This window comes from Notamacropus eugenii, chromosome 5 (assembly GCF_028372415.1).
Source record: "Notamacropus eugenii isolate mMacEug1 chromosome 5, mMacEug1.pri_v2, whole genome shotgun sequence".
In the NCBI taxonomy this organism is placed as follows: Eukaryota; Metazoa; Chordata; class Mammalia; order Diprotodontia; family Macropodidae; genus Notamacropus; species Notamacropus eugenii.
In genome coordinates, this window is record NC_092876.1 from 216,707,371 (window position 1) to 216,735,070 (window position 27,700).

The 27,700-nt window shown below is 36.5% G+C and overlaps 1 protein-coding gene across 2 annotated transcripts in view; it reads right to left on the minus strand.

The window, feature by feature from the left end:
• Positions 1–27,700, minus strand: part of ACVR1 (activin A receptor type 1) — a 158,112-nt gene that overhangs the window by 76,633 nt on the left and 53,779 nt on the right. For both annotated transcript variants that reach the window (XM_072612035.1, XM_072612034.1), the window contains exon 2: positions 1,720–1,793. In XM_072612035.1, coding sequence (XP_072468136.1) covers positions 1,720–1,786 — 67 coding nt within the window. In that variant the 5' untranslated portion in view covers positions 1,787–1,793. The remainder of the gene's footprint in view (positions 1–1,719; positions 1,794–27,700) is intronic.

The window sequence follows — 27,700 nt, forward strand, 5'->3', positions numbered from 1 at the left end:
GTTATTAAGTTAGTCAAAATTACTTGGTTATCTAACAATAAACATTGTATGAGGGTCCAAATGCCAGCTTTTGAAATTCTATTATATAGTCAACCTGGAAATTATTTGGGGACCTAACAATGAATACCATCAGAGGAGTCAAAGGTTTCTGTTGTAATAAAATAGTTATATAACTCACCAATTTTTCACTGAAGTAAGATCTTCAATAAAGTAAATTTCATAATGTAAACCTTTTTGAGATAGAAGCATTCATCACTGTACAGATATTTTCTTTATTAATGCTATGTAGTCTAATAGATCTGGCCTGTATGTGCTTCTAAGAAGAAAGAGAAGGCCAACAATAACCCCCAAGTACAGCACTGAGATTTTCTACAATGGTGTCGCCTCCGGTATAATAGCATAATTAACGACGAATGGGAGGGAGAAAAGCAGAAGGCATTCTAGCTGTTCTTTGGTTGGCGATCGAGTAAAGTCTTATTACAACCTAAAGCTCTGAATCTTAAAGAGTTAGCAGGAAATTCAGAAGTCATTTGGTCTAACCCATACAACACACGAGCTTTTCTAGGACTTTATATATAATGAAAGGAAAAATATGAATGCTGATATATTATGAACAGAAAACAAGCGTATACACCCACACACACCCACACACACCCACACACCCACACACACACACACACACACACACACACACAGCTAAAAGTCATAATTATCTACTATCCTAGGTTCCCAATGCTGTAATTAATGATTATACACCACAAATATTCCAGATATTTGGGAATATTATTTAGCTGGAATTCAAAATATAATTCATAATATAAAAAAAGTCCTTTGCTATCAAAATAGCATAGAAATAAAAGATTGTGATTAAATATCTCTATATAATAAACCCAATTTTTATACATATATATATATATACACACAAATATACACACCTATATGTACACACACATACGTGTGTGTATGTGTGTGTGTGTGTGTGTATTGTACTTGATTTAATATAACAAACTGTTGGTACTATAAAAGATGCCAGAGCATTTCCTTAAAAAAGTCAAATTGAATTAGATCTAAACATTAAGAATGAATAGTTATTCAGTATTCTGAAGGGATGAATGGAAAAGGGAAGAGAAAAAACATATATATACCACCTACTATATGCCAGGCAGTGTGCTATTTGCTTTATAAATTTCATAACATTTGATCTTCACAACAATCCTGTGAGGAAGGTGTTGTTATTATCCCCATTTTACAGTTGAGGAAACTGAGATAAAGAGGTTACGTAACTTGCCAAGAGTCAAACACTAAGTATCTAAGGCTAAATTTGAACTCAGGTCTTCCTGACTCCACACCAGAGCTCTATCCACTGCACCACCTACCTGGAAGAACTGTGATCCAAAAGTAAAGCATTTTTCTCAAGACATACCTTGGTTGATTTAATAATCACTATGATTAAATACGATATTATTTATACAAAGTACTCATCACAATGCCTGGTACATAGAAGGCTCTATATAAATGTTTATTCCTTTCCCTTCCCTCTTTCATTGGTCAATGTGCCATTCAAATGTTGAATTTCCAGGAAAATGACATCCCTATTAAAATTTTCTAAGTGTATACAGGCAAAGAAAACTTAAGCAGCATATTTCCTATATATTATTCACTTTTACAGTTATCCTCTATCTTATAGGTGGGGGGAAATAGGTATGAACCATGCCTTACCTTCCACACTAGGTGAGGGGAAAGTTATCATCATGAGAACAGGCAGAATCATAACTCCATCTAACATTGTACAACTGCAGGAAGAAAGAAAAAAATGTAAGCATAGACACATTGGAACCTCAGATAAAAACTGTACTCTTTTGAATTTTCATTTTCTAATTCATATACCACAAATCCAACTTCCTGGTATAATGAGGGTATTTTCTCGACCTGACTATAAACAATGTATTCCAAAAGTCTTAAAGTAGTTTTAAGCTATTAAGACTTTTCAGGCACTCTACATCATGAAAGGATCAAGTGCAAAGTGCCCAACCTGGCACTCAGAACCTTCCTTATACATCCCACAGTGATCACCCCATACTTCCAAACAAATGCCCTCTGCTTCTAAAAAAAGTATTTTCTTTCGGTCCACCTGCATTGGATCTAGGGCTTAACAGATTATCTGAATAATTCAAGAATGCTCTCATTCTCATCTCCATCTCTCCACCAGGAAATCCCTGGTTTCCTTCCAAACACAGCTTGAGGCGCCCTCCCTTCCAAATTCACTTTGTATTTATTCCGTATGTACTTATATATGGATATGCCTGTCTCTCCCATTCTTTCTCCTTTTTTCTCCCTCTCCCTCCTGCCCTCTTCTCTTTTTCTTGTGTGAAAGATTTTGAATTTTCCAAGTGTTCAGCCACTAGATAAACATCCCCAAATAATAAGAGCTGGTGCTTGTGTGGTCCTTTCAAGTTTGTAAAATGATACACACATTATGTTTGGAGTGGGGGATGGGGTGGGATGGACAAGAGTGGCACAGGACAGGCAGGAATGGATGAGTTGCAAAATGCATTAATGGAAGGAGGTTCCAAATGAATGAGATCATAGATCCATCTGGGTGGTTTAGTAATAACCCAGTGAGGAAGGTGATATAATCCCCCATTTACATTATACTTGCTCACCATTACACAAGCTAATAAGCTATCTCGAGGCAGAATTCAAACCCAAGTTTTTGCTTCCTCCATAGACCATATATTAAAAGCACATTGACCGTCCTAGCAAAAACGTGCCATCTATTCTACTTATTATTTTATATTTTTATATCATATTAATATTATATATTATTTTATGTGAAAATAATATTTTAACATTAATTACTAACTAATATATCTAATTATATGTAATCATATGCAATGATTAATATAATGAATTAATTATGATTGTCTATTATACTATTAAAAATTAATATTGAAAAGCTTGAATAGCAAAACTAGATAGTTCCACTAACTTCTAAAAGAAATTAGATGACTAATATTATGTCAAATGATTTTGCTTCTTTTCTGAGGCAAGGCAAAAAAGACTTTCTGCTTCTAGGTTTTTTTTCAGCTCACTATTATTCCCCTCCCAAATAGAGATTATCCAGAAGGAAATTAACAAAGGACAGATGAAAACTTAATGTTTTAAAAGTATGAAACTGCATGTCTATCAAAAAGGAAAAGAGATTACAGGGTTCTTCACGGAATCTTTGTAGGAATAATTTTGAAATTGGTGTTGGTGTAAGCCTCCACTGTCACTTCTTCAATTTTCTAATATAGGATTTTGAAAGTACAATTTAAAATGACTGGTCTGCCAAAGAGTAAGGAAATTGGTGAGCCTGCTAACAATAATCCTCTAAGTACTTTATTTTTAAAATGTAACTACTGTACAAATCAGAAACTAGAAAGATCTCTCCTGAAAACACAGGTGCATTGATATCTATCTCGTTCACAATTACTCATATGTCACCTTTTCCCAAATTTTCCCAATGAAAGGTGAAAACTGTACTTCCTCTAAGTACTTGATCTAAGTCCCTCAGTTTGCTCTCTCTTTGGATCTCTCTGATAGCTTATCCTTTATTTCATCCTCTGTCCCTCTAGATCATTTAACTGGCTTTAATATGTATCTGAAGACCCAAGCTCTGCTATTTGTTATATTTCTTAAAAAGAATCTTATCTTTCTTGGCTGTAGTTTCCATAAATGCCCCCCCCCCCTTTTGATACTTCTAAATATTTCCATTAATTTTTAAAAAGAACTGTTTCTGTTACTATAACTCTGCACTGATTTTCACTTTTCATACACACACACTTTATGGGCCAGAAGCCTTCAAATGAAAAAGATTTACTTTGACTTGACCAACTTTAGCCTTGCAACAATATCCAAAGCATTTGGCCCTTGGAACAGCCTACACACCTGCTGAGAATAAAACTTTTAAAATTAACTGTTACAAAATTAAGCCGTTTATCATAACCTCCGCAGCCTCAGCTATTTGTCTTTATTATTTCAGTCAATGAAAGGGAAATGGTGGGAGGAGTCCCAGTGTTAGAAGGGAGAGAAATACCTTCTAAAAAGAGATTGGGGAGGGGAAGGAGATGGACATTATTGTTTCACGATAAGCAAAAATCAACCACCAACATTTTTTAAACCCACAAATGCAATAAAAAACCATCCCCCAAAATGCCTTCCATCAGGCTGGTTAGTTATTATTGTGCACTACCAAAGAACCAAAAATAAAACACTAATTTAGACTCTTGAAAACAAAGACAAAAGTAGATACAGATTTTACTCCCCTATGCTATCTAGCTCAGTCTAATCTACAGTGTTCAGATAGCTGAAAGTCTGCCAAAATTTTTGGAAAAGATGTCAGGATCTCTTGCTGGTTGCCATTTTGTTCTAGAGAATGGAGTTGCTGCTGTTAGCTGGGTAATTCAGCTAGTTTAAAAATAATCCTGCAAAAAGGAAAAGCATTTTGAAATAAACTTCCTGATCAGACTATAATCAAAATCCTCATTGCCCGTAAGTCCCAACTTTTGACCTGCAAGGTTTTACTTCTACACAAAACAAATCACTCAAAATATCTGATTTTTCCCCAAATCCCCTGTCCTCCAGTATCATCTTACCGAATGGTTTCAAGTGTGGAGTGAAATTTGGAATTATAATATAAAAATGAATAGTTCATACTCTTTTACCCAGAAATTTCACTGCTGACCATCTATGCTTGAAGAAGTCAAAAACAGAAAGACTCAGTAAGTAGCAAAATATTAATGTCAGCACTTTTGTGGCAATAAAGAACCAGAAGCAGGGTGGATGTGCATGAAATAAACTGGTACCTGAATATAATGGACTATTTTTGTGTATTACGAATAACTGAGAAATTCAGAGAAATATAGTAATATTTCTATAAATGACAACAGTGAGAATAAGATAAACGAAATACATGACTGCAATATCAAAAAATGAGACGACCGCTAAAAAGGAGCCCAAACCCTGAGAAATTGTTACAACCAACCTTGCTACTAAATTATAAGACAAAGAAAAAGCATACCCTCTCATAATTATTAATCATAATAGCAGCTAATAGTCACTGGAATTTATAATGAGCCTTGAACTTTACAGAGCACTGTAGACGTCATCATCTCATCTGATGCTCATGTCAACCCTATAAGATAGATGTTATTTTTTTCATGGAAACTGAGGCAGAGGTTAAATAACTTGAATGAGGTCATAAAACTAGCAAGTGGCTCAAGCAGGATTTGAAATCAAGTCTGTTCTTCTAAATTCAGCATTGTACCACACACATTGTACCACCTAGCTGCCTTCTAGAGATGTAGGGAAGAGCACTAGGGAAGAAAGTAGAATACATTGGCAGGTCATAGCCTATCAAATGCTTTTCCTTATTACAAGTAAGGGATCAATTTCAGTAGGGTGTACAGTCAAGGGAAAGTCATACTTTGGTAATAAAGGTGTAAAATAAAATGAACAAAAAAAGGTAAAAATGAGTTGAATGGAACCGTTCATGATGAAATGGCAATATTCCAAGGTGTCTACAATTAGTTCAGGGCTATTCAAATTACCTGTCACTTCAATCCTTCTACTCCGGATTTCTGTTTCTTAACTTTGACTACCTAGTGGCACAGAAAAATTACCTGAAACTTAATATTAAGCAATTTCTATTACAGAGATATACCTGGGGTCATGGGAGAAAGCTCATTAATACCAATATCTTGGTCAAGCAAGGGAAGGTGTCAATGAATATTTTTTCAAATGCCAGCAGGAAAAAGACAAGTCATCCATCTGTACTTAAAGCATATATCTTTCATGAGTCAATAAAAACTGAACTTCCTGGGCCATAATACTTAGCACAAAGAAGTCTATTTGTCTTGGAAGGTGTTCTTTATTTTCCTATTCCCAATGCAGATCTATAGACCCTATCTTATTTATGATCTAACCCAAATATTTTGCCATGGTCTAAAATGCACAGGATCCTGAACTATAAGATCACAAGCTATCAATCTCTCTCTAAACCTCACCTGAATCACCTCCCTAGATGAGAGTACACAATCCTAAAATCACTTAATATTACTTTCTATTAAATCTAAGTCCTGATGAGTACAAATAATGAATCCCTTGAAGTGGTCTCACGTATTTGAATTCTCACTGTTCAACGTTATAATTATGTAAAATATGGTAATTGGCTCCAGCTTACTGGAAATATGTAGTATGAATCCAAATACTACCATTTCAGGGAATTCATTAATCACACTAATCTGGACCTAGCTACCAAGTGTATAGGGCAGCTAGGTGGTGCAGGGGATAGAAAACTAGGCTTGAAATGAAGAAGACTCATCTTCGTGACTTCAAATCTGACCTCAGACAGTAGCTGTGTGACCCTGGACAAGTCACTTAACCCTATTTGCCTCAGTTTCTTCATCTGTAAAATGAGTTGGATAAGGAAATGGCAAGTCACTCCAATATCTTTACCAAGAAAAACCCAAAAAGGAAGAGTCAGAAACAACTGAAATCACTTAAGAGAAACACCTAATGTATATTTTTATATCTATTACCTTCCCCTCCCCTAATATAAGTTCCTTGAGAATAGGGATTGTTTCATTTTCACCCTTAAATACCTCTTTTATTCAGCACACGTTAGGCCCTTAATGAATATTTATTGAATTGACTCTCTGGACCATGTGGATAAGAGGTTGGTATAGATAGTTTTTGCCATACTGCAGTACTTCCCCTCAGTGCTACACTCAGAGTACTTCACTCCCTTTCTCCTTTCTGACCTTCAGGGCTTTAACACCATGCCTCAGCTGTAGTCTCAATCCTGGAACCTCTCTTAGAGGGTAGGGCCTCCTCACACTGGAACATCTATGTGTCCATGCTGCATCCTCCTAAGCGTGGAACATCTGTCCTTATGCCAGGCCCCCCTCACTCATCAGAGAGTTTCTCTCAGCACCTCCATCTTAGGGAAGGGTCTTAGGTCAGCCTAACTTCATTTTCCTTCCACCTGTGCTTCTGACTTCCAAAGGATCTCAACACCACAACTCTGCTAGCACTTTCACCACTCTTTTTCCCCCTCTTTTTTACCCATTTTTTGTGCTGTCTTCTCCATTAGAATGTAAGCCTCTTGAAGGCAAGAACTATCTTTCTTTTTGCAAAACTCTATTTGTATCCCTAGGACTCAGCACACAGTAGGTATTTAATAAATGCTTAGTGCCTTGCATTGTTAACTTCCCAATAAAAGATCATAACTATTTCTAAGAAATCAAAAGTAGTTCTTCCTCAGAGAAAGCATAGAGACCTCTGGACTTAATGTGTCCTTTTCAACATGGGATTATTTCCTGTACTGCTCCAGTCTCACTCTCTTGAGAGATATAATGCTCCCATGGTACTCCACTAAAAACAGATCCATTACCAGGGCAGAAGAGATAAAGCTGCTTTCCAAATCCCATGGTACTCTTCATGCTCCATTTATAGATCAGACTGATACTCAGTTTAAGGAACTTACATTTCGCTCAATTTCTAACATGTGTGGGCTTGAGACCAAGCTTGGCACTTCTTTTACTTGTCAGAATTTACAGCTGGATAAAGCCACAAGATACGTCGCATACATTACTAAATAATCATCACACGTTTTGATACAGGTCACAGAATATGCAGCATTACAAGCATCTCTGGAACTCAGTGCAGCAGCCAAAAGGACGGACGCTAGGGCTCCACCAGAATACAGGATGATGTCTCTGAAACTTGGACGTGCGAAAGACTCCCCCCAACTCTCATCTCCAGCTCCAACCTCCTCTCTCCACTCCTCTTGGTGGTTCCTCACCACTTGCTTTGATATAATACCCTTACCTGGCATTTCTCTTCTCCAAACAGAGGGACTCAAAATTAATTTACTCTGGGAAGACTTTCTAGATTAATTTCAACCTTTCTCTCATCATGCAAATATGCTGCATCCCTATAGCACTTAAGTACTCAGTTTTCTACTATTCTGTTTTACAATGCTTAGGCTACTTCGTAATAAATCTCAGATTATGCCTGCTCAGACACTAATTATAGCTAGATACTTAAAATCTCAGCCTCAGTTTCCCCATTTGTAAAATGGGGATAATAAGAGGGGCCTACTTCATAAGGTTGGTTGTGAGGCTCAAATGAGAGAATATATACTAAGTGCTTTGTGAATCATAAATCATTATAAAAATGCTACCTATTATAATCATCCCATGTGTCTTTAGTTATCAGATATTCTGAGAATCCTAGACTTTTTAGATCTGGATAAACATTATGATAGACATATAGAGAAAACCCTATAAATTATTAAGCATTATGATAGATTGATAGAGGAAAAACCCTATAGATTATTAAGCATTATGACAGATGAAAAACCTTACAGATTATTAGACATTCAGATAGATGAAAAACCCTATACATCATTAAGTATTATGATAGACAGACAGACAGACAGACAGACAGACAGACAGATAGATAGATAGATAGATGATAGACAGATGGATGGATGAATGGAAAGAAAACCTTATATGTCCAAGTTGACCATGAGCTTGTCACAATCTTTTTGAACTTCAGTTACCTACTTTTAAAATAAGCATAGTCATATTTGAGCTCCCTACTTGACTGGAGTTGTTGCAAGGAAAGCCTTCTGTAACTTCAGAGTACCTCATAAAGAGCTCAGTCCCTTGATATTATGAATAAGCAACCTAAGACCCAAAGAATATCTCACCCATACTTCTTATGAGCAAGGGTCCTGTTTTCCATTGACATATAGCACCTGTTAAAATTCTATGGACTTACTTGTCACTCAAATGAGTACTGGCTTATATCCAGGGGTGTGCTGGAGTCAGCTTGGGCTGGCTCAAGCCTATTGCTAATTTTCCATGTGAGCATTTATGGCAAGTGCTACAAATCATGGCTTGATTTATTGTTGCAGATTAACCTTAAAAGTGCATCCTGACTACATTTACTTACACACACACACACACACACACACACACACACGCATATTGTTGCTTATATCTCTTTAAAAATTTGCATCAGTATTTTTAAAAGGAAATGAATAATAGATGCATATATAACACTTTTCTACTTCATTCGAAAATTTGTAGAAAAGAGCAATTTTCTCTTCCTAATTAAATTTCATACTTACTATCACCCCCTCCCACCTTACAGTAGATTGCTTGTGACATGGGACAAGTCACTTACCACCCTGGGCCTCAGTTTCATCAGTTGTAAAATGGAAGGGTTGTGTTTGACAGTCCCTCCCAGCTCTAGATCTATGCTTCTATGATCCTACACAGTTCAGTAGACTATAAGCCCCCTGAGGGCAGGGACAGTAACAATTTTGTAATTGTATTTGAAGCACAGCGTCTTGCATATAGGGGACAATAAATGTCTATTAATTGACTGATAATAACTGCTACTCTGAAGTCTACCTCGAATACAGCACTATAATTGAATCAAATAATTCTCTCCAATATCCATTGTATTTAGACCTGGAATAATGAAAAAGGTTAATGTTGACAGAGAATATTGGTGTTAGCATAAGGAAAGACCAGATAAATCTATGTCATTTCCCCCTCTGAAGGCATGTATATAATTTGTGCCTTATTCAGTTTCTTTGAGGAGGGATGGAACCACAATTTATAACCTACCCAGTTATGCCCACCCAATGGTTTAAGTGAAAGAACCAAACTCTAGTCCTGAAGAAAAAAACCCTGGCCAGTTTCTTTTTGTTTCTAGATATTTCCCTTAATAACAGCTCAAGGAAAGGACTGAGAAGCTATAGTGGTAGTAGGAGTGAGACTAGCCCCCCCAATCAGAGGGTTCAGTTCTTTTGCTTGGGACTAAATAAATCAATTTTATCTGATCAGATTCTTTCCTAAGAGTTAATATTTCAATCCTAATGAAGTTTCCATTTCTTAAGAGTTATGTTCTTCTACCCAGTCTTTATTACTGTGCCCAAAAAATACAGTATATAGGATATAGGAGGGGAATGAAGTTCCAGGAGAGGTTATTGAAATTTCTTTGGAAAAGGAATAGATTCTCATCTCTAAAAATTGTAACTCAATAATCCTTACCTATTACTTGTAGTTCTACCTTTAGAGGAATACAAAATGAGTCAATTTCCTCTTCCACATGACAGCCCTTCAAATATCTTAATGCAGCTATCATTGTCACACCTCATATGAACCCCTCCTCCTAGAAGTTTATTCTAACCTAAAACCAGATCTCTCAACTATTCTTCACATGACATGGTTTCCAAACCTTTCAACTATGCCAGTGACACAACTCTAATCTTTCTGCACAAGACAGAGGGAAAGAAGGGCCTCATGATAGTTCAAATGAAGAATGAATTAGGTTTTTCTGATAGATACAATACCCTCTTGGCTCACTTAGGGAGTAAGGTCCTCTAAAATCCCAAAATCTATTTTGAAGTATATTTGCCCCACATAATTAGTCAAGGTAACTGTCCTTTTGCAGTCTCCATATTAGAAAGTTCTTTTAGCCTGGTGCAGATCATGTTTGTCCCTCTTAAATTTCATCCTCTAGACCTCTGCCCATTTATCCAACCTATCCATTTTTAAGAATCTTAATTTTAAAAAGTGTTAGCTGTTTAACTCAATTATCCATAAACAAATTTTATCAGCATGACTTCTAGGCATACTTTTCTCTAAATTATTCTTAAAAAGGTGTCTAATTCAAAAAACAAGATACAATCTTATATCGACCTATTAACATTCAATGGGTATGGTTCTTCTACTACCTCCAAATTCTCCTAAGAGTCATATAATCTAATCCACTAGCATATCATTAAAGACGAGGGAAACATTCTTCCCTTTATTCACCATTCCAGTGGGACTAGAAAACACTGGAATATTTAAGTTGTACCAGTACATTTGAAATACTCAGGGTTCTGACACCATACTACTTGATTACAAGGTCACCAAGGGAGCTAGTAAGTAAGACTTCAAGTAGTCCTCAGTTTCTGCTATAGCTCATGCACCTTGAGAATTCTGCTGGCACATTTACCTTAAAATGAATCAACTGAAAATGAGGGAGGGTACAAGAAGGAAGACATCATGTTTTTCTCATCCTTTTCTGTATCTCTGTCATTGGGTGGCTAAGCCAATTTTAATCATCTAGTCCAGGGCACTGGTAGAAGGAAGGAGAGGAAGTAGTCTTTACCTTCTTCAATAAATGTATAGGATCATATATCTGGAGCTTAACTGGACCTCAGTTAAGTTTACTGGACCTATCTTATAGACAGTAAATTGCTATCCATACAGGTGAGGTGATTTGCCCAAGGTTACACAGGGAGTTAAATATCAGATGAGGTATGAATCTGTCCTCCGATTCCAAAACCAATAGACTTCATTTTTTATACTCTGTCTCACCTCATTAGTAAAAAATTCCTTTATATAGTCCTACTATTTAGTAACTCCATCAAAAAAAGAAATTGCTAGTTTGGCATGACTTCTTCATATACCCATGCTGGCTTACTTTTTGACATTCACGAACCATCTGTTTAATAATCTGCTCTTGAATTTTGCCAGTGATTGACATTAAGCTTAGTGGTCTATAGGTTCCATAATTCCCCTTGCCCTACCTTTCAAAAATTAGAACATTTGGGACCTAACTTCTGGCATCTCTCGGGTCCTTCAAATTTCTTAAAGATCACTGAGAGCAGTTTTGCCATAGCCTGAGATGTATAATTCATCTATGTCTGGAGATTTGAACTCTTTTGAAGACAAATATATGTTCTCTTATAATCTTTCTCCATTTTTGGCTATCAATCTCTTTTTCTGTGGTTCCTACAATTTCTAGTTTGAAGATGTTTTGTCCTTGGATATACAAGTCAATAGGCAGAATTATTCAATGTTTTTAGCTTTTCTCTATGATATGTTAAAACAGTAATTGAAGTTCCCCCAAATACTATTCTAATTCTTCCTTTGATCATCTTATTGCTACAAAAATACTTTTAAAAGGCCTTTCTGTTATTTTTGGCAATTTGCCACAAATATCTACTAACTCTAAACATTATCATTCCCAATTCAATACTTAAAGGTTTCTGAGACATTTCTGTTTTCATTCGTGGTCATGTGCCCCTTGCTTCCATACATGCATACATATATATGTGTATATATACATACACACACATATATATATATACATATTTGCTCTAGGTATCTCTTCTCTCCCACCTCTTTCACACACACTCATCTCTCTAGTTTACTTCAGACAAATACTACATCCCATTTTTCTCCTGTGAAATGCAGTCTTTTATGTACCACCTATTTCCTCTTTTTAAGAATGTTTGATGGAAAGTAACTAGCATCCAAAGTGCCCCAATAATTTTCCTTCCCCAAAATAAAAACAAAGCACTAACTTCAGGCCAAGTAAACAAGTTTTTAGGCTAAAGTTAGGTTAGAGGATGAGAGATATATTCTGAAGATAAAGCTTGAATTTCTGTTTTAAAAACAACATCTAAACAACTGCCACATCCTACATGTGACCAAAAGTAGCTGTTCCCAAAATGACTCTACAGGCCAAGGTTATATTTAATCAGACCTCAGCATCAGCTTGTTTCCAACACACTGGCCACTGTTGAAATGAGGTAAGAAAGAGATGTACCAGTAATAGACACAAAGAAAACTCGAAACTGGAAGCACCATACCATAAAAACAAATGCAGAACCTTTTAAATGGCTCAGGAATGGCCCACTAAATAATATATTTTTTTCCTTAACACTCTAATGGTTGAAATGTGGATTCTCAAATTGCCATTGCTTGGTTTTATACAGGCTTTAATAGTGCCTGGGGTCTTTGTATCCACAGTTTCAGGGGATTAGCATATAATTTTATCTTACATGATTGATGAATACAAATGGTTTCTTGGACACATTCTACTGTGCTGAAATCCAGCCCTTGGATCCGCTCATCCTGCACTTATCGAGAATGATTACAGATTGTTTCAGAGAAGTGGAGGATTCAGCTGAAAGAGTTACATTATAAAACATTCAAACCATATCATGAAAGACAGTTGAAGACACTAGGGATGCTTAGCCTAGGAAAAAGATTAAAGGGGGAAGAGGAGGATGATAACTGTTTTCGAATATTTGAAGGGCAGCCAACATGGAAAAGAGACTGAACCAATGAGTAAATCACATTAACTAGGACCCTTTCCCACATATTTGCTTTTCTTTGAGGCAGGCCTCATTCACTATTTTACAGATTTGGACATGTGATAGTTTCATAGTTATGCCACAGGTTTCCCTTGTATGTATGTCACACAAACACACAAGTACATACACAAACACACACACAGAGCTAGTAACCAGAAGAATCAATACAGGGCAGAAGCTAGTTTTTCTGACTAATTATCACATCTTTCCAATATCTCCTATTGCCTGTTGATAAGACTTGTTTTGATGACATCCCATGAACAGAAGTAGAAGAAATAGGTAGAAATTGCAAGAAGGGGATTCATGTTCGATACAAGACAGAACTTTCTCACAATTCTCCATCAATCAATGTTTTTTTAAGCTGCTGTTATAGGACAAGGGGAAGCTAGGTGGTGCAGTGGATGGAGCACCAGTGCAGAAGGAGTCAGGAGGACCTGAGTTCAAGTGTCACCTCAGACACTAGACACTCACTAGCTGTGTGACCTTGGGCAAGTCATTTAACCCCAATTGCCACATCCTGGGTCATCTCCAGTCATCCTGATGAATATCTGGTCACTGGATTCAGATGACTCCAGAGGGGAAGTGAGGCTGGTGACTTACACAGCCCTCCCTCACTCAAAACAAAGTCAAGTGCAAGTCATGTCATCATTTCTCTGATAGCATGGTCTTCTTCGGGAACAAAGGATGAACACATATGTTATAGGGCAGGCATTGTGCTGGGTGCTTGGTATACACAGGCAAAAGTGAAACTGTTGAGCTATAATGAGCATAACCCTTGAGATTACACATGTAACCCTTGAGGGTTCCAGACTTTCACAGTGTTTATATTCTATGGAGGAGACAACATACATGTACATTAAAGACAGCTAAGTGGCACAGTGGATAGAGCTCTGGGGTCAGAAAGATCTGAGTTCAAATTTAGCCTCAAATACTTACTATCTATAGGACCTAGGCAAGTCATTTACATTGAATGGCTCAGTTTCCTCATCTGCAAAAAGGGGACAAAAATTTCTCCTACCTGTCAGAATTGTTGCAAGGATGAAATGTAAAAGTGCTTTGCAAACATTAAAACGCCATATAAAATCTAGCTTTTATTGGATACAAACATATTTTAGAGATTAGAAGTGGGTGGGATGGGCACATTTTGTGAGGTAATGAGTTCAGTAGTCATGTTTAAGCACTTGGACTGAGATCACCAATTGCAGACACTGATGGGGGGAGCAATGAGCATTGATAAGGTGACTACTATTGACCATTAACCATGCTAAGTACTTTGGGGAAGAGATTCCTGAACAGTATAAAATGTTGGATTAGACAACCTCTCACCCCCATATCCTTCACGCTAAGAGGAGGATTTAAGTAATTCAAGCACCCTTAAATACAGAATGACTGAAAGATCTAAAAATCTAAATTGGAAGAGAAAGTAATAGCATCAAGAACAGGAAAAAGGGAGAAAAAAGACAAAGTTCGCTTCATTGAGGGAAGAGTTATCCATTTTATGCCTCATAAGAAATTAATTAAAACTTAACTGTTTATGTAAAGTCCGTTAAGCCTTTGTGAAAATAATTCAGTTATGCCACATTCTGTATATTGAAATATCTTAGTCACAGTCGCAAATAAAACTCCTGTTCTACTTAATTTCCGATTTTTAATTTCAATAAATAATCAATAAACAGTACTTAAGGTCCCTAAAAGAAAACCTGTCTTCAAGGATTTCACATGTGGGGGAAGAGGAGGTATTTGGGACCAAAATGTCCATTAAGTAAATACAATTTCATTTGAGTAAATAAAGAAAGAGTATTTGGGAAGGACAGGGCTTTCACTGAAAGGGAAGACTTGCTTACACACAAATGCTGAGGCATAAGATAACAAAATAACATGATCAAAACCTAGAGCTCATAAAAAAGTGGTAACATGCTTATTAATGCCAAGAAGGAGTTTTTATTTTATTCTACAGGTAATAGGGAGCCACTGAAGATTTTTTTAAGCACAGGAATAACACATTCAGAAGTATGTATTAAATGACTTGGCAATTATAGAGAGATGGATTGGAAAGGAAACATTCAAAAGAGGCCAACTAGATGATAACAGTCTGAATTAAGGTTCAGACTAAGATAGCTAACCGTTCAACTAACAAAAATAGGGTTAAGGAACTAATTCAGGAAAGACTATACAACTGATTGGGGAGAGGGGGAGAGGGAAGGCTCATGGGAGTTCCAAGGTTATGAAGGTAGGTGACATTTAGAAGGATAATTTCTCAATTCCTGTCATTCCATGCCTCACAGCTGTTTCAGATAAATACAATATACTTTATCTCATAATTCCCTTCCCTTCTCCTAGACCACTGGGCAGCAGATGAAGTAGAAATATAAGGGAACCTTTGTCAACAAAAAGGAGAATACACCATTCTCAGTTGCACATGGCACCTTCATAAAAACTATGTATTAGAGTATCAAAACTTAACATGCAGAGAAGCAGAAATATTAAACATACCTTTTATGTTTATACAATAGTTACAAAGTGTTTAGCACAGCGCCTGGCACACACCAGCTGCTTAACACTTATTCCTTTCCACCCTTACCAATCACAATACAATAAAATTATACTCAGTTATAGTCAATGAAGGGCTCCCAAATAAAGGATTAAAAATTAATTGGACATTAAGTAATTTAATCCTAAGTAACTGTTAGGTTCACAAATAAATTAATTATAAAAAAAAAGAATTAGTAGGTTAAATTAAACATTACAGAAATAATAGATAATTTCATTAAAATAATGACGACAGTGACAACATGCTAAAATTTTTGAGATGTAGCCACAGTAGTCCTTGAGAAAAAATGTATTCTGTATCTCTAAATGCTCATATCAGTAAGAGAATGAACAGGGGAAATGGACTCAGGACGCAGAATACAAGAATTTTTAGCATACAGCCAAGGTAGGAATTTGTTTTGCCTGACTATGCTCATTTGTTACAAGGGCTCTTCTATCTTTTTCCAATGGGAAAAAGACAGAAATAATAGCTAGCATTCATATACAGCACTTTTTGGTTCATAAAGCATTTTAAAATTTTTGTTCTCACAACAATTCTGAGAGGTGCTGTTTTTATCCTCATTTTACAGCTGAGGAAACCCAGGTTAAGAGAGGTTAAGTAACTTGCTGAGAGAGGTTAAATAATACTAGTTACATTTCTAAGGTTGGATTTGAACTCAGGTCTTCCTTACTCCAGGTCTAATACTCTATCCATTGCACCATCCAGCTGTCTCAGAATACACATTAATCTAAAAAACAAAATTTAATTGTAAAAATAAAAATTTTAAGTAAAACCAAGTTAAGGGACCTTTCCCATTTTCCCTATTTGTTTGGGGGTAGGGGTGGTGGGCAGTGTGGTTTACAAAATAAAATAAGATATAACCATGTTAACCTCACTTATTAAATTCTAAACCTTGCCAGCTTATTAGATATTACCGTCCTTTAAACATTCACATTTCAGTCAAACTCTCCTATTTCCTGTTGCCATATACAACACTTCATCTTTTCCGTCCCTCCTTGCTTTGTACATGTGGTCTACCCATTGTCCTTCAGACGCACTGCCTCTCACCTATATCTCTCAAAATCATAAGATTCCTTCAAAACTCAGCATAAGTGTTCCTATTTCAGGTCTTTCCAGATATCACCAGGTGTTGCTCTACCCAACCACTCACTTGGCTTTAGAAGTAGCTCCCAGGAGCAGTGAATAGAGAGCAAAGGGCCTGCAGTCAAGAAGACCTAAATTTAAAACCAGCCTTAGACACTAATTAGCTACGCAATCCTGGACCAGTCAGCTAACCTCTGTTTTGCTCAGTTTCCTCATCTGTAAAATAAGGAAAACAATAGCACCTACTTTCCAGGCTTGTTTTAAGTTTCAAATGATTTGATATTTGCAAAGCACTTAGCATAGTGCCCGGCACATAACAGGCATTAGATAAAATGCAGCTTTTGCTTTGATTATATTTTGCAATTACTTATGTGCAATAATGTTTTTATGAACACTGCCCCATAGAATATAAACTCTTTGAAGACAAAAATTATTTTACGTTCAATGGCTAACACACAGTTTATAAATACTTGTTAACTGATTTGATCCTTCCCTCAGAGGATTTACAATAACAGAATATGAAAACAATTAATCCAAACTACATTAAGTACAAAAGGAGAGCTCCAAAGGGTAAGCATGAATGCATAATAACTAAAAAATATTCACTAACCTTAACCTAATAAATCTCACGACTATGCATACATATATGATAAATATACATAAATACATGTGTATGAATATATATGCATATATATATATATCCCTGTTTTAGGGAGGCTATTAAAAAAAGGATCCTTATAATTATAATTCTAACAACTGTATTTGTAATAGCAAAGAACTAAGAATAACCTGTATGCTCAATGATGTGGTAATGGCTGAGAGGTAGTTTCTTAATATACTGGAATATCCTTGTGCCAGGAATGAATAGCAAGAAATTTGGAAAGACTTTGTATGAAGTGATGTAGAGTGAAGCATTCTCTGAATAAAAACATTGACTCTAGCCATAGAAAAAAAAATATAACAGCAGCTATGAAATTATTTTTAGAAACAAATAAAGATCAAAAGAGAGCATGGAAACAAACAGAACATTTGTTATTTTTAAAAATACTTTTAAAAACTGTACATAGTTTGGAGCTTATTCTTTTAGGTACAATCCTTTTATAATTTTATTTGAATGCTTCTGTTGACAGTTACTAAGTTAAGAATAAAAAAGTTAAAAAAAAAAACCACCCGAAGTCCAGGCAGAGATCTGGGGAGGGAGACATCACTTGGTGATAAGCACTATCAGCTCACCTGGTTTAATGTAACCTTTTCTTGTAGTCTCCTGGCAGTGAAAACAGGATGCCCATAATAATCTTTCCCACAAACCTCTTCACTAGCACATATAGTGAACACTCAAAACAAGAAGCTCTATCAAACTGGGAAGGTTTTAGCATAGTCCATAATGTGAGCCTCTCATCTGGGTAAATCTGTATCCTGAGACTGGCTGGTCATTCACATTCAACGAGTCTCCTCTGGAGTGATTTTTTTTCTTTTTGGGGGGGGTGGGGTGGGGCGCAGATTTGTAAAAAGAGTTGTCATGTTGGGTATGACAGCTTCCACGAACTGGAGTTTTCTTTCTCCTTCCCAGGAGATTTTTTCAAAGAATTTCCAAATCAAGCACCTCTGGAAAATCCTATGGGTTTCTATCTTAAATTTAGGAAACTTCTGGTTCGAATTCATTCAATTAAATACTGTAAGTACCTAACTACTTTGAAGGGCAGCTAGATGGTGAGGTGGATAGAGTATCAATCAGGACTAAAGTCAGGAAGACTCTTCCCAAATTCAAATCTAGCCTCAGAGACTAACTAGCTCTGTGATCTTGGGCAAGTCACTTAATCCTGTTTGCTTCAGTTTCCTCATCTGTAAAATGAGTTGGAGAAAGAATGGCAAACCACTCCAGTATGTTTGCCATGAAAACCCCAAATGGAGTCGCAAAGAATAAACATGACTGAACAACAAATTACCTTTAAAGAACAGGGTCTACAAAATACAACACACACACACAAAAGCCAGGCCTACCTCAAAGTAAATACATTTTGCTAATTTCTTTGGTTTTCCTAACCTAGTCTTTTAACTCATTCCACTGATAAGATAAAATAGAAAGAAAGGGGAGTTGGGCTGAACTCGTAATTTCTGGTACAGGAAATGCAGATTAGCTTTTGTTTTACAATTTATAGTCTGAGCAATGGAAGGTTAAGTGAGAAATATAGGTAAGAAAAAGAAAGTCTCTGCCCCGGGGAATTTACAATCTAATGGAGGAACACAACACACAAAAAGGTGTCAGGGGTCTGGGAAGAGGGTGCCACACATGATACAGGTCTCAGAGTTCAAATCTAGAAGAGCAGCTGGTGGGAAATGAAGAGCTGGCTGGAAAATTCTAAGCCCTCTATAAAGGGAGGCTTTGGGAAGAGTGACTAGATCAGGATTCCGTATAGGTAGCTAGGGTAGGGTAACAGCCCTACTCAGGAAGACTCAATTGAGCTCAAATTCAGATTTAGACACTCCGGATCACTTGTGTGACCCTGGACAAGTCACTAAACTTCTCTCGACTTAAGTTTCCTCATCTGTAAAATGAGTATACCAATAACACCTGCCTTCCAGAGTTGTTGTGAGGATCAAATGAGATAATATTTGGAAAGCATTTTGCAAATCTTAAAGCATGGGATATACATGTATATCGATATAGATATGAATGTATGTATATCAATATATAGATATAGATAGAGAGAGAGATTAAATAGATATAATTACTCTTAGTATGTAACACAATTATAAGTTGAAATTGAACTCAGGTCCTCCTGCCTCAGAGACCTATGTTGTCTGTTCTCTAAGTCATGCTTCCCTGTCTCTTTAATCGAAAAATAGTTACTTTAAGGTATATTTATAGGCAGTCTTTTCCCACTTGGAGAGTGAGGAGGTTTCCTTACTAATGCTTGCCCTACATTCAAGCTTCTCCCAGTATGGGAAAATGATTCCAAATTTTAAAAGGCCAATTTTAATACTGTTTCCAGTTCAGGTTGTGGAGGGAATAGCTATACAGGAAAAAAATCATGGAACCTTAAAATATTATACAATAACAATAATCTCTTTACCCTCAGTTCTAAATAATTCTTCCTTATGAATTCACATAATGTGGCTACACTTTCCCTGATAAACAGTTCAGCATTCTAAAGGTCTTTGTTCTAATTCTATTTTTCAAGTGATGCAATGAATCTCAGTTCTCTTTAGTAAATCATTTCTAAGCACTTCATCAGGAATCCAAGTTTTATCTTGGAAAATTTAGCTTCATTCATCCTCTGTTGAGTTTGGAGTTATTCAGGACAACAACTCAAATGGCAGGAACTGTCTAATATGTGTGAAATATAATCACTCCCAATTACATGAGTGTATGCCACCAATTAGCAAAATATGTTGGTCATCCAAAACAAAACTATTCTAAAATCACTTCCTCAATTATACTAATTATAGTTTAAATTCTTGAACAAACAAAACACTTTTTAAGACAAAAATTAAAATTGACATTTTTGATTGAAAATAGATTTTTCCTAGGCTAATAATTTTACATAAGTGGGAAAAGAAATGATTATTTTTGCCTTTCTGGGCACTATTAATGTAGCCCTTATTAATGCAGTGGCTAAATACAAAGGCACTTAAAAAACGCTTGTTGATGTGAGAAAGTTCTCCCAATTTATTAAATTAGAGATGTAATGTTATTACCCTATTTGAGGTAAATTAAGAGAATCTGCTAGGGTTATATACTTCAATAACCAGATTAATAATCAATAACTAGATTCAAGTTCTGAAGGGTAACAGTCAAGGAGAGGTAGGAGCGAGAAGGGGGGGTCCTGGCACAGTGAGAATCAACAAACAACATCCTACTTGGAAAGGAAAGATGTTGATTCTCCAAGAAGAGGGCTTCAGCTCATGCGCCTAGGGGGGTGATACAAAGTAACCTCTAGGATCCTCATTTCATATAGGCTGAAAAGACCTATTTCCCCTGAGCTTAATATTGACATATTATCCATGAAGTCCTAATAGGTATTGACACTATTTAAAAGGCCAGACTTACAACATCTATTAATAGCTTTCGGAAAGGACCTTGAAAGGAAGTGTCAGAGAAATGCAGAATTGGAAACCACAGGATTAGAAGGCAGTGAGAAGGTATTTAATTAGTACATTTAGCAAATATTCAAGGACCTTTAAAGTGTCAAATAAGCTTAAACAGGACACTTAGCAAATGAATTTCGAGAATCAGGCAACAAGTACCCAAGCCTCACAAATAGAACTCTTCAGACAGGCCCTTCTCTATTTACATAAGTTAGCACCAGAAACTAACTTCATTTGCAAATCAATCAACTCAGCAGGATTTTGCTGACTAAGATAAAATGACTAAACCTTTTTGGATTATTTTTTCCAGGTCCATAAATTTAAGGGGCAATTGCTTACAGTCACAATAAAGGGAAAAACTCTTTATAAATAAAAACATTTCCAGACTCTCCTTGTCCCCACGCTCTTCCACTGCTTTCCCCAAGTCAGTATGTGATTAATGGAATTCTCTCACAACTTAGCTGCTTGACTGGCAAAAACATATTTCAGGCTAAGGCAGAATCAGATAATTGTGGTATGACTCAACAAATCCACAGCTGTTCATTTAAATATATCCATCAAAAGTATAAATATGAACATTCGAATGAAAATGAGCCATGTACACAGGGGTCAGTGTGCAAGTTGAATTGGTTAACGCGAAGGTAACCACAACATAAAACAAAATAAAAAGACTGACAAGATTTCAGAGGGCAGAAGAAACACAGAAATGAACAGGTGCTCTCTACCCCCCTACAGAAAAAAGGTCACAGACCTCTTATATATGGAAAAAAGCTGGTGAGATCAGTACTGTACAAAAATATTGGAAGCAAGGAGGAAAAAGGTAGTTGACTTCCAAGTAAAAGCTTGGTTCATTGGAGATTTACTTTTCTTTAATCTTCTCTTTGTAACATTTAATACCGTCATTATGAAATCATAAAAAGCCAAGAATTTTTTTCCAATTGTACCCCCATAAAGATCAGCTCCAACCAGGTGCCCAATCTCTACAATTTGGGTTATCAACCTCTTTGGTAATTAGTACTAAGAAATACACACCACTCCAAAAAGAGAGGAAAAACAAGAAAAAAATTAAAGGGAATATTAGAAGAAAAGAGTGAAGAAAAGGAGAAAGGAAGGTTGACAAGTACACCAGCAAATGCTGCCTGATGTCACACACTGGCATAGATGTCAAAGGCCTGTCTTCATTCCCAAGGTACTGCTGGTTTCAATGACCTCACAGAGAAAGGTTGTATCTTAGCTACAATGGCATAATAGTAGCCAGCAATATCAAATATCTAAGAAGAATAAATGGATAAATTCTGTTAAATATATTAAGGTCATATTCAGCCTATTAAAAATGTGAAAGACCCTTGACAGCCCAGGTTTATAAGGTATGATTTTTCTCTATCAGTTGTGTCATTCTACCACTGACCGCAGCAACAAGCCCCAGGAGCTCAGGATCTTTTGTGGAAGCTTTGGAGGAAATACAAAACAATATTAAATTGGATGTGGGTGTGTGTGGTTAATTTTCAACTAACTGTATTGATTTTTTATTAATAATACATGTTCCCAGAAAGGAGGCAACTAGGTAAAATGGTGTGTATTATACTTTGATAACGTAACATTAAAATGTAATAGGATTCATTTTTTTTCCTTTTAAATATGAATCTTTTGAGAAAGTTGTCATTTATCAGCCCTACCTCAAAAAGCAAAAATCACCTGGGTTTCCTCAAGTTTGACAGTCACTTTTTTAAAAGTTTTATATTTATGTTTTAAAAAAAAGTCATGGAAGGGAGGGAATAAGCATTTAGGTAGCTATGCCAGGAACCATGCTTTACAAATATTATCTCATTTGACAGATGCTGTTACTATCTCATTTTACAGTTGAGGAAACTGAGGCAAACAGAGATTAAGTGACTTGCCCAAGGTCACATAGCTTGTAAGTGTCTGGAGCTAGATTTGAATTTAGGTATTTAAGACTCCTGAGCCCAGTAGCTTCCCCCATCAATGGATCAAAAGAACTCAAGGAAATGGTAGAGATCAGAGAGATTATAGGAATTTTGGCAAATTTATAAGCAATCAAACCAATACCATTTATTATTCACTTACTATGTGCTAGGCAATCTGCTAAGCTCTAGGGATACAAATACAAACCTCTACGTACATGGGTTTCCCCTATTTAGAATATAAGTTCCTTAGGATAGAGTATTAGGGCATATTATAAGGTCTTAATAAATTCTTGTAGATCAAGTCCTTACTCTCAAGAAGCTTGGGAACTGTAATTTTCAGTTTTACAAAATTTTTAATTTTACAAAATTAATTAAATTAATGTATTGTATTAACTGTATTGTACTAATTATTGTACTGTGTTGATTCATTATGTAATTTAATTTTACAAATTTTGTAATTTTCATCCACTGGTCCAAACAACATGCTTAACTCTGATACTGAGCATGTCCTTATCCACTCTACAATTTCCCTTTCCCCTTTTTCTCTTTCTCTAAAGGAAATATAGTTGGAATTATTCAACTCTGATCATGACATGGTTTTCTATCCCTTCTCCATCCTGGATACACTCTCTCTCTCTCTCTCCAAAAACTTCAATTTATCAATTTCCCTTCTAAAGCACAGCAACCAGAATTGGGAAATATTCTCGATGTGGTCCAATCAAGTCAGAGGACAACAAAACTGAACTCCTTTACCTAAGAGTGTGCACTTTCAAAGCAGAAGTGCCAAACTCAAATACTGACTTAGAAATTCACATATTAACTATCTATACTATATTGCATTTTTATTTATTTTGTTAAACATTTCCCAATTACATTTTAATCCCACCCCGACTTTGTTCAAAGAAAGCCAAAAACAATTCATTAGCTCCTTTTGGCTGCCAAATCACCTAGTAATCCATTAGAATACCTAAAGCTTCACTCACTCCCCACTCCACCTCCCATTTGAAATGCTTTTTTACTGACAAGTCCTTCATGTTGAACTTGGTACCATTGGTTTTTTAAGCCCAAGTAAAGTACCTTTATCTTTACTAAATTTCATCATTAGCTTCAAACTACCATTCCAGGTCGTTATCTTTTCAGATTCCAACAGTGACCTAAAAGGTAGCTCTGCCTTCTTATTTCATATTATCCATACATATAAGTAATTATTATGAGCTCAAAGGGAAAATGTGCTACAATCAAAAGCAGAGAGTCTATGGCAGTTTTTTCTTTTTCTTTTTGAAGGCAACTGTCCCCCAATAAAATCCAAGACCAACACAAAGAAGATTATATTGAAGTCTGAATGTGTTAAGCCCAACTGAATATCAAAAAGGATGTTGTCAATTTAGAGACGTAGGCATTATGAACTGGAAGAAGCCAAGAAGGAAAGGCAATAAGTAGCTACTGAACTCTTAACTATACATAAGGCACAGAGCTAAGCACTGGGAACATCCCTGCCTTCAAGAAACTTATGTTAGAATGGGAGAAGTCAATAAGAGTGAGCAGAAAAGAAAGGGAGGGAGAGGAAGCAAGGTACATGATTGAGGATATGTAGTAGTAAGCAGAGACAGGAGAGGAATGAAGCTTGACTTACTTACATGATAGAGGGATGTTCCAAAATGAGAACACCCCAGGTGCTGATGGAAGTTCTAGGGTCTTCTTGATCCAGTTCTGTGCTTCATTTTTCCCCCCTCATAATAAAAATTACTAAAATCATGATGCTATTCTATTTACATTCCTTGGCCTCATATTTCTCTTTTAGAATCGGCTTAAAAACAACCAAGCCATACTATGTGAAGCAGGTAACTTTCATGTAGGAAAAGCCAATAAATGCTTGAAGATATGAATGAGCATGTGATGTTAATCAGATACTGAATAAGATCTGAATGTGGCTCACACAGATGTTGTTGGCTACTAGGAATACTGTTAAAATCAATTACTTAGTGACTGTCTAGGACACTGGAATATAGAGTAATGGCACAAGAACTTGCAGTCTAGTTGTATAGGGATTAGTGATACCAGCATTCTGCAAATGTGTGGTTAATTGATCACTTTCACAGACTACTCTAATTCCAACTATTATCTTATTAATGAAGTGGCTACCTTCCATGGGTTCTTGGGTCAAGTAATTCTTTTATAAAGAAGTAATAGTGACAAAAATGCCTAGTAAGGGTCATTAAAAGGGATAGTCTGTTAATAGAAGCATAGATGCTGTTATGTGATAAGGGGTGGTGGGATTGACAGGGTTTTGTTTGTTTGTCTGCTTTTTTTCAAAGATGACCAATAATAAATAAGACTCATATGGAGGTCATTGACCCAACATTATTTATACAATAGTAATTTTTGTCATGTAAGCTCCTTGAGGACAGGATAATGTCCATCTTAAACTTTGTATCTTTTCCCAGTGCCTAGCACAGTGTTCTTCACAGGGGAAGTGCTTAATAAATGTTTGAATTCAACTATAAAAGAATGTTTGAGGTAGGGGTTGCAGAGACCCTTTAATGAACTCAGTCTTCTCCCTGAAACAAAAACTTATCTTTTGAATATCAATATTCTTCCAGCACTGTATGACTGTGAGTCATGAAACACTACCATCTCTGAAGAACTAAAAATGATCATCACTCATAAGGCAAAGTAGAGGTACATGGTGGGTGTGAGCAGGGTGCAATACAAACAAGGTACTATGGAGAACAGGAGTAAAGTATGTCAAAGAAATGTGTGATCACAAAATATGAACAGATATATTACTTAGTGAGTGCTAGATATATATAGTCTAAAGAGTTGATGGATATCCCCATAACAGATATAATAATAGAATCCAAGGGTGGACCCCACTGTAAGGGAGAAAGATATGGAATGTAATGGAAAGCCATGGACAAGATTTCTACAGGATGGGTAGGCATGAATGGATTGTGATCAGCCTTGTTGGAGAAGAAATCCACACTGATTAGAAGGAGTATCCATTTGAATACTGAATAGTGCCTAGGCACCTTTCTCTCCAGTACCATAATTACTAAATGACCGCAATTAACACTGGCAAGTTCTTTCATTAACCTAGGGTATATGGTATAAGCAACTTGAATAGCTCAGTGGTCTCTCTGGCAACCATCTTCCCCACTTACATCTTGGGCTCTAATTCCCAAATGCTTGTTTTTGTCCTACCCTCTGCAGCCCAGCAGGAAGAACATTCTCTTTAGCAGAAAGCAGAAGCAAAACTGAGGCTGGATCAATTCTGATCATGCCATAGAGGGCATAATCTCATCCTGGATCATCCATTTCATGACCAACCTTTTTGAAAAAAAAGATCTTTTTATTGTCTAGCACTCATTGCAAACCTCAATCCAACATGAGTTTTGCCCTATTTGCCTCCCTAACATTATTATTGCAAGGCTTTGCCATTCTTTTGTATTCTTCATTTTTTGTTATCCAGTTAAAATTTTTAACCAAACCCTTTAAAGATCAGAGCTACTTTGGTCCATTTTCCACACTTCCCACACCCTTTTCTTCCTCAGGGAAATCAAACATAATTGTCTCACCAAGATGTCATTAGTGATAAGACAGTTGAGTAGAATTCCTCATGGAATACCAACTCATACTATCTTATGTGACCTCAAAGTCAACACTTAACAAAGTTCAACACTTTCCATCTGCTGCTTTTGTGTGGTTTCATCTCTAGGGAACAAGATGCCCCTCAGGATAAGCTCATGACTTCTAATCTCATCACCACACAGTTAACTCAAACTTTGATTAACACCTCCTTCCTCAGGCTCTTCTCTCCTCTGATTGGAAGGCTGGAGAGCAGAATACCCTACCCTTCCCTATGCCTTATTTTTTTAGTGGGCAAAAACTGGACTCTCAACACACTCCACTTTACATCTGCTGCTCTGCCTGGTTTCAACTCTAGGAAACAAGATGCACCCCCACCACCACTACCACCAGGTATCCTCTCTATGTCACCCCCTCCCTTCTGTTTCCTTTGTGTGTTGTCCCCTTACCCCATTAGACTGTAAGTTTCTTGAGGGAGGGAAACTTTCTTTTTATTAATTGTACCTCCAGCACTTAGCACAGTGCCTGGCACATAGTAGATTCTTAATAAATGTTTATTGGATTGGATGGAACATTTCCTTTGTTAGTTACCACAAATATGGCACTATCACTGCCTCCCCAAAAGTTCTTATCTCTGCTTCACCAAATGCACATCTAACTCATTGGTCAGAAAGAGCCAGGATTGCAATACACCTTTCTCTTTCTTAGCTTTCTGCAAGATGAAATTATCACCAATACAAGGCAAATGTTTATCAGCTACACTGCTTAACTTGGGGGAGTATTAACAAAGATATCCAGCAAATATGTCAATAAGAAAAGGCCCTCCTCAGAATTCTATCCTGCCTCCATGGCATGTTTAATCCAAGGAATAACTTGTCATCCAACTCTTCCACCTAACTTGTCCTCTTAGAGTAGACACACAATTTCTCCCCACTTTGATCTTTCAGTCATAAATGTTCTCCTAACTCCCACCTCTCCCCTTGTGGTTTCTCCTCAGTAACCATTAGCTACCAGCACAGAATAGTTAGTTACATGTTAGACAAGTTTATCTTGAATCACTAGGTTACAAATGCGCCCCCATTCCCTTTCTCACAGGGGTATAGAACTGAAATTTGTCCCATTATAATACAGCTCACAGAGGAAAGAATCCTCTCTATCTCACACACCTATTAGGTACACAGAAAATAGGTTGCCTTCAAAGCTAAATTAACTTAAAACAATGAGGATTGCATCAATGTCCACATCCAAGGG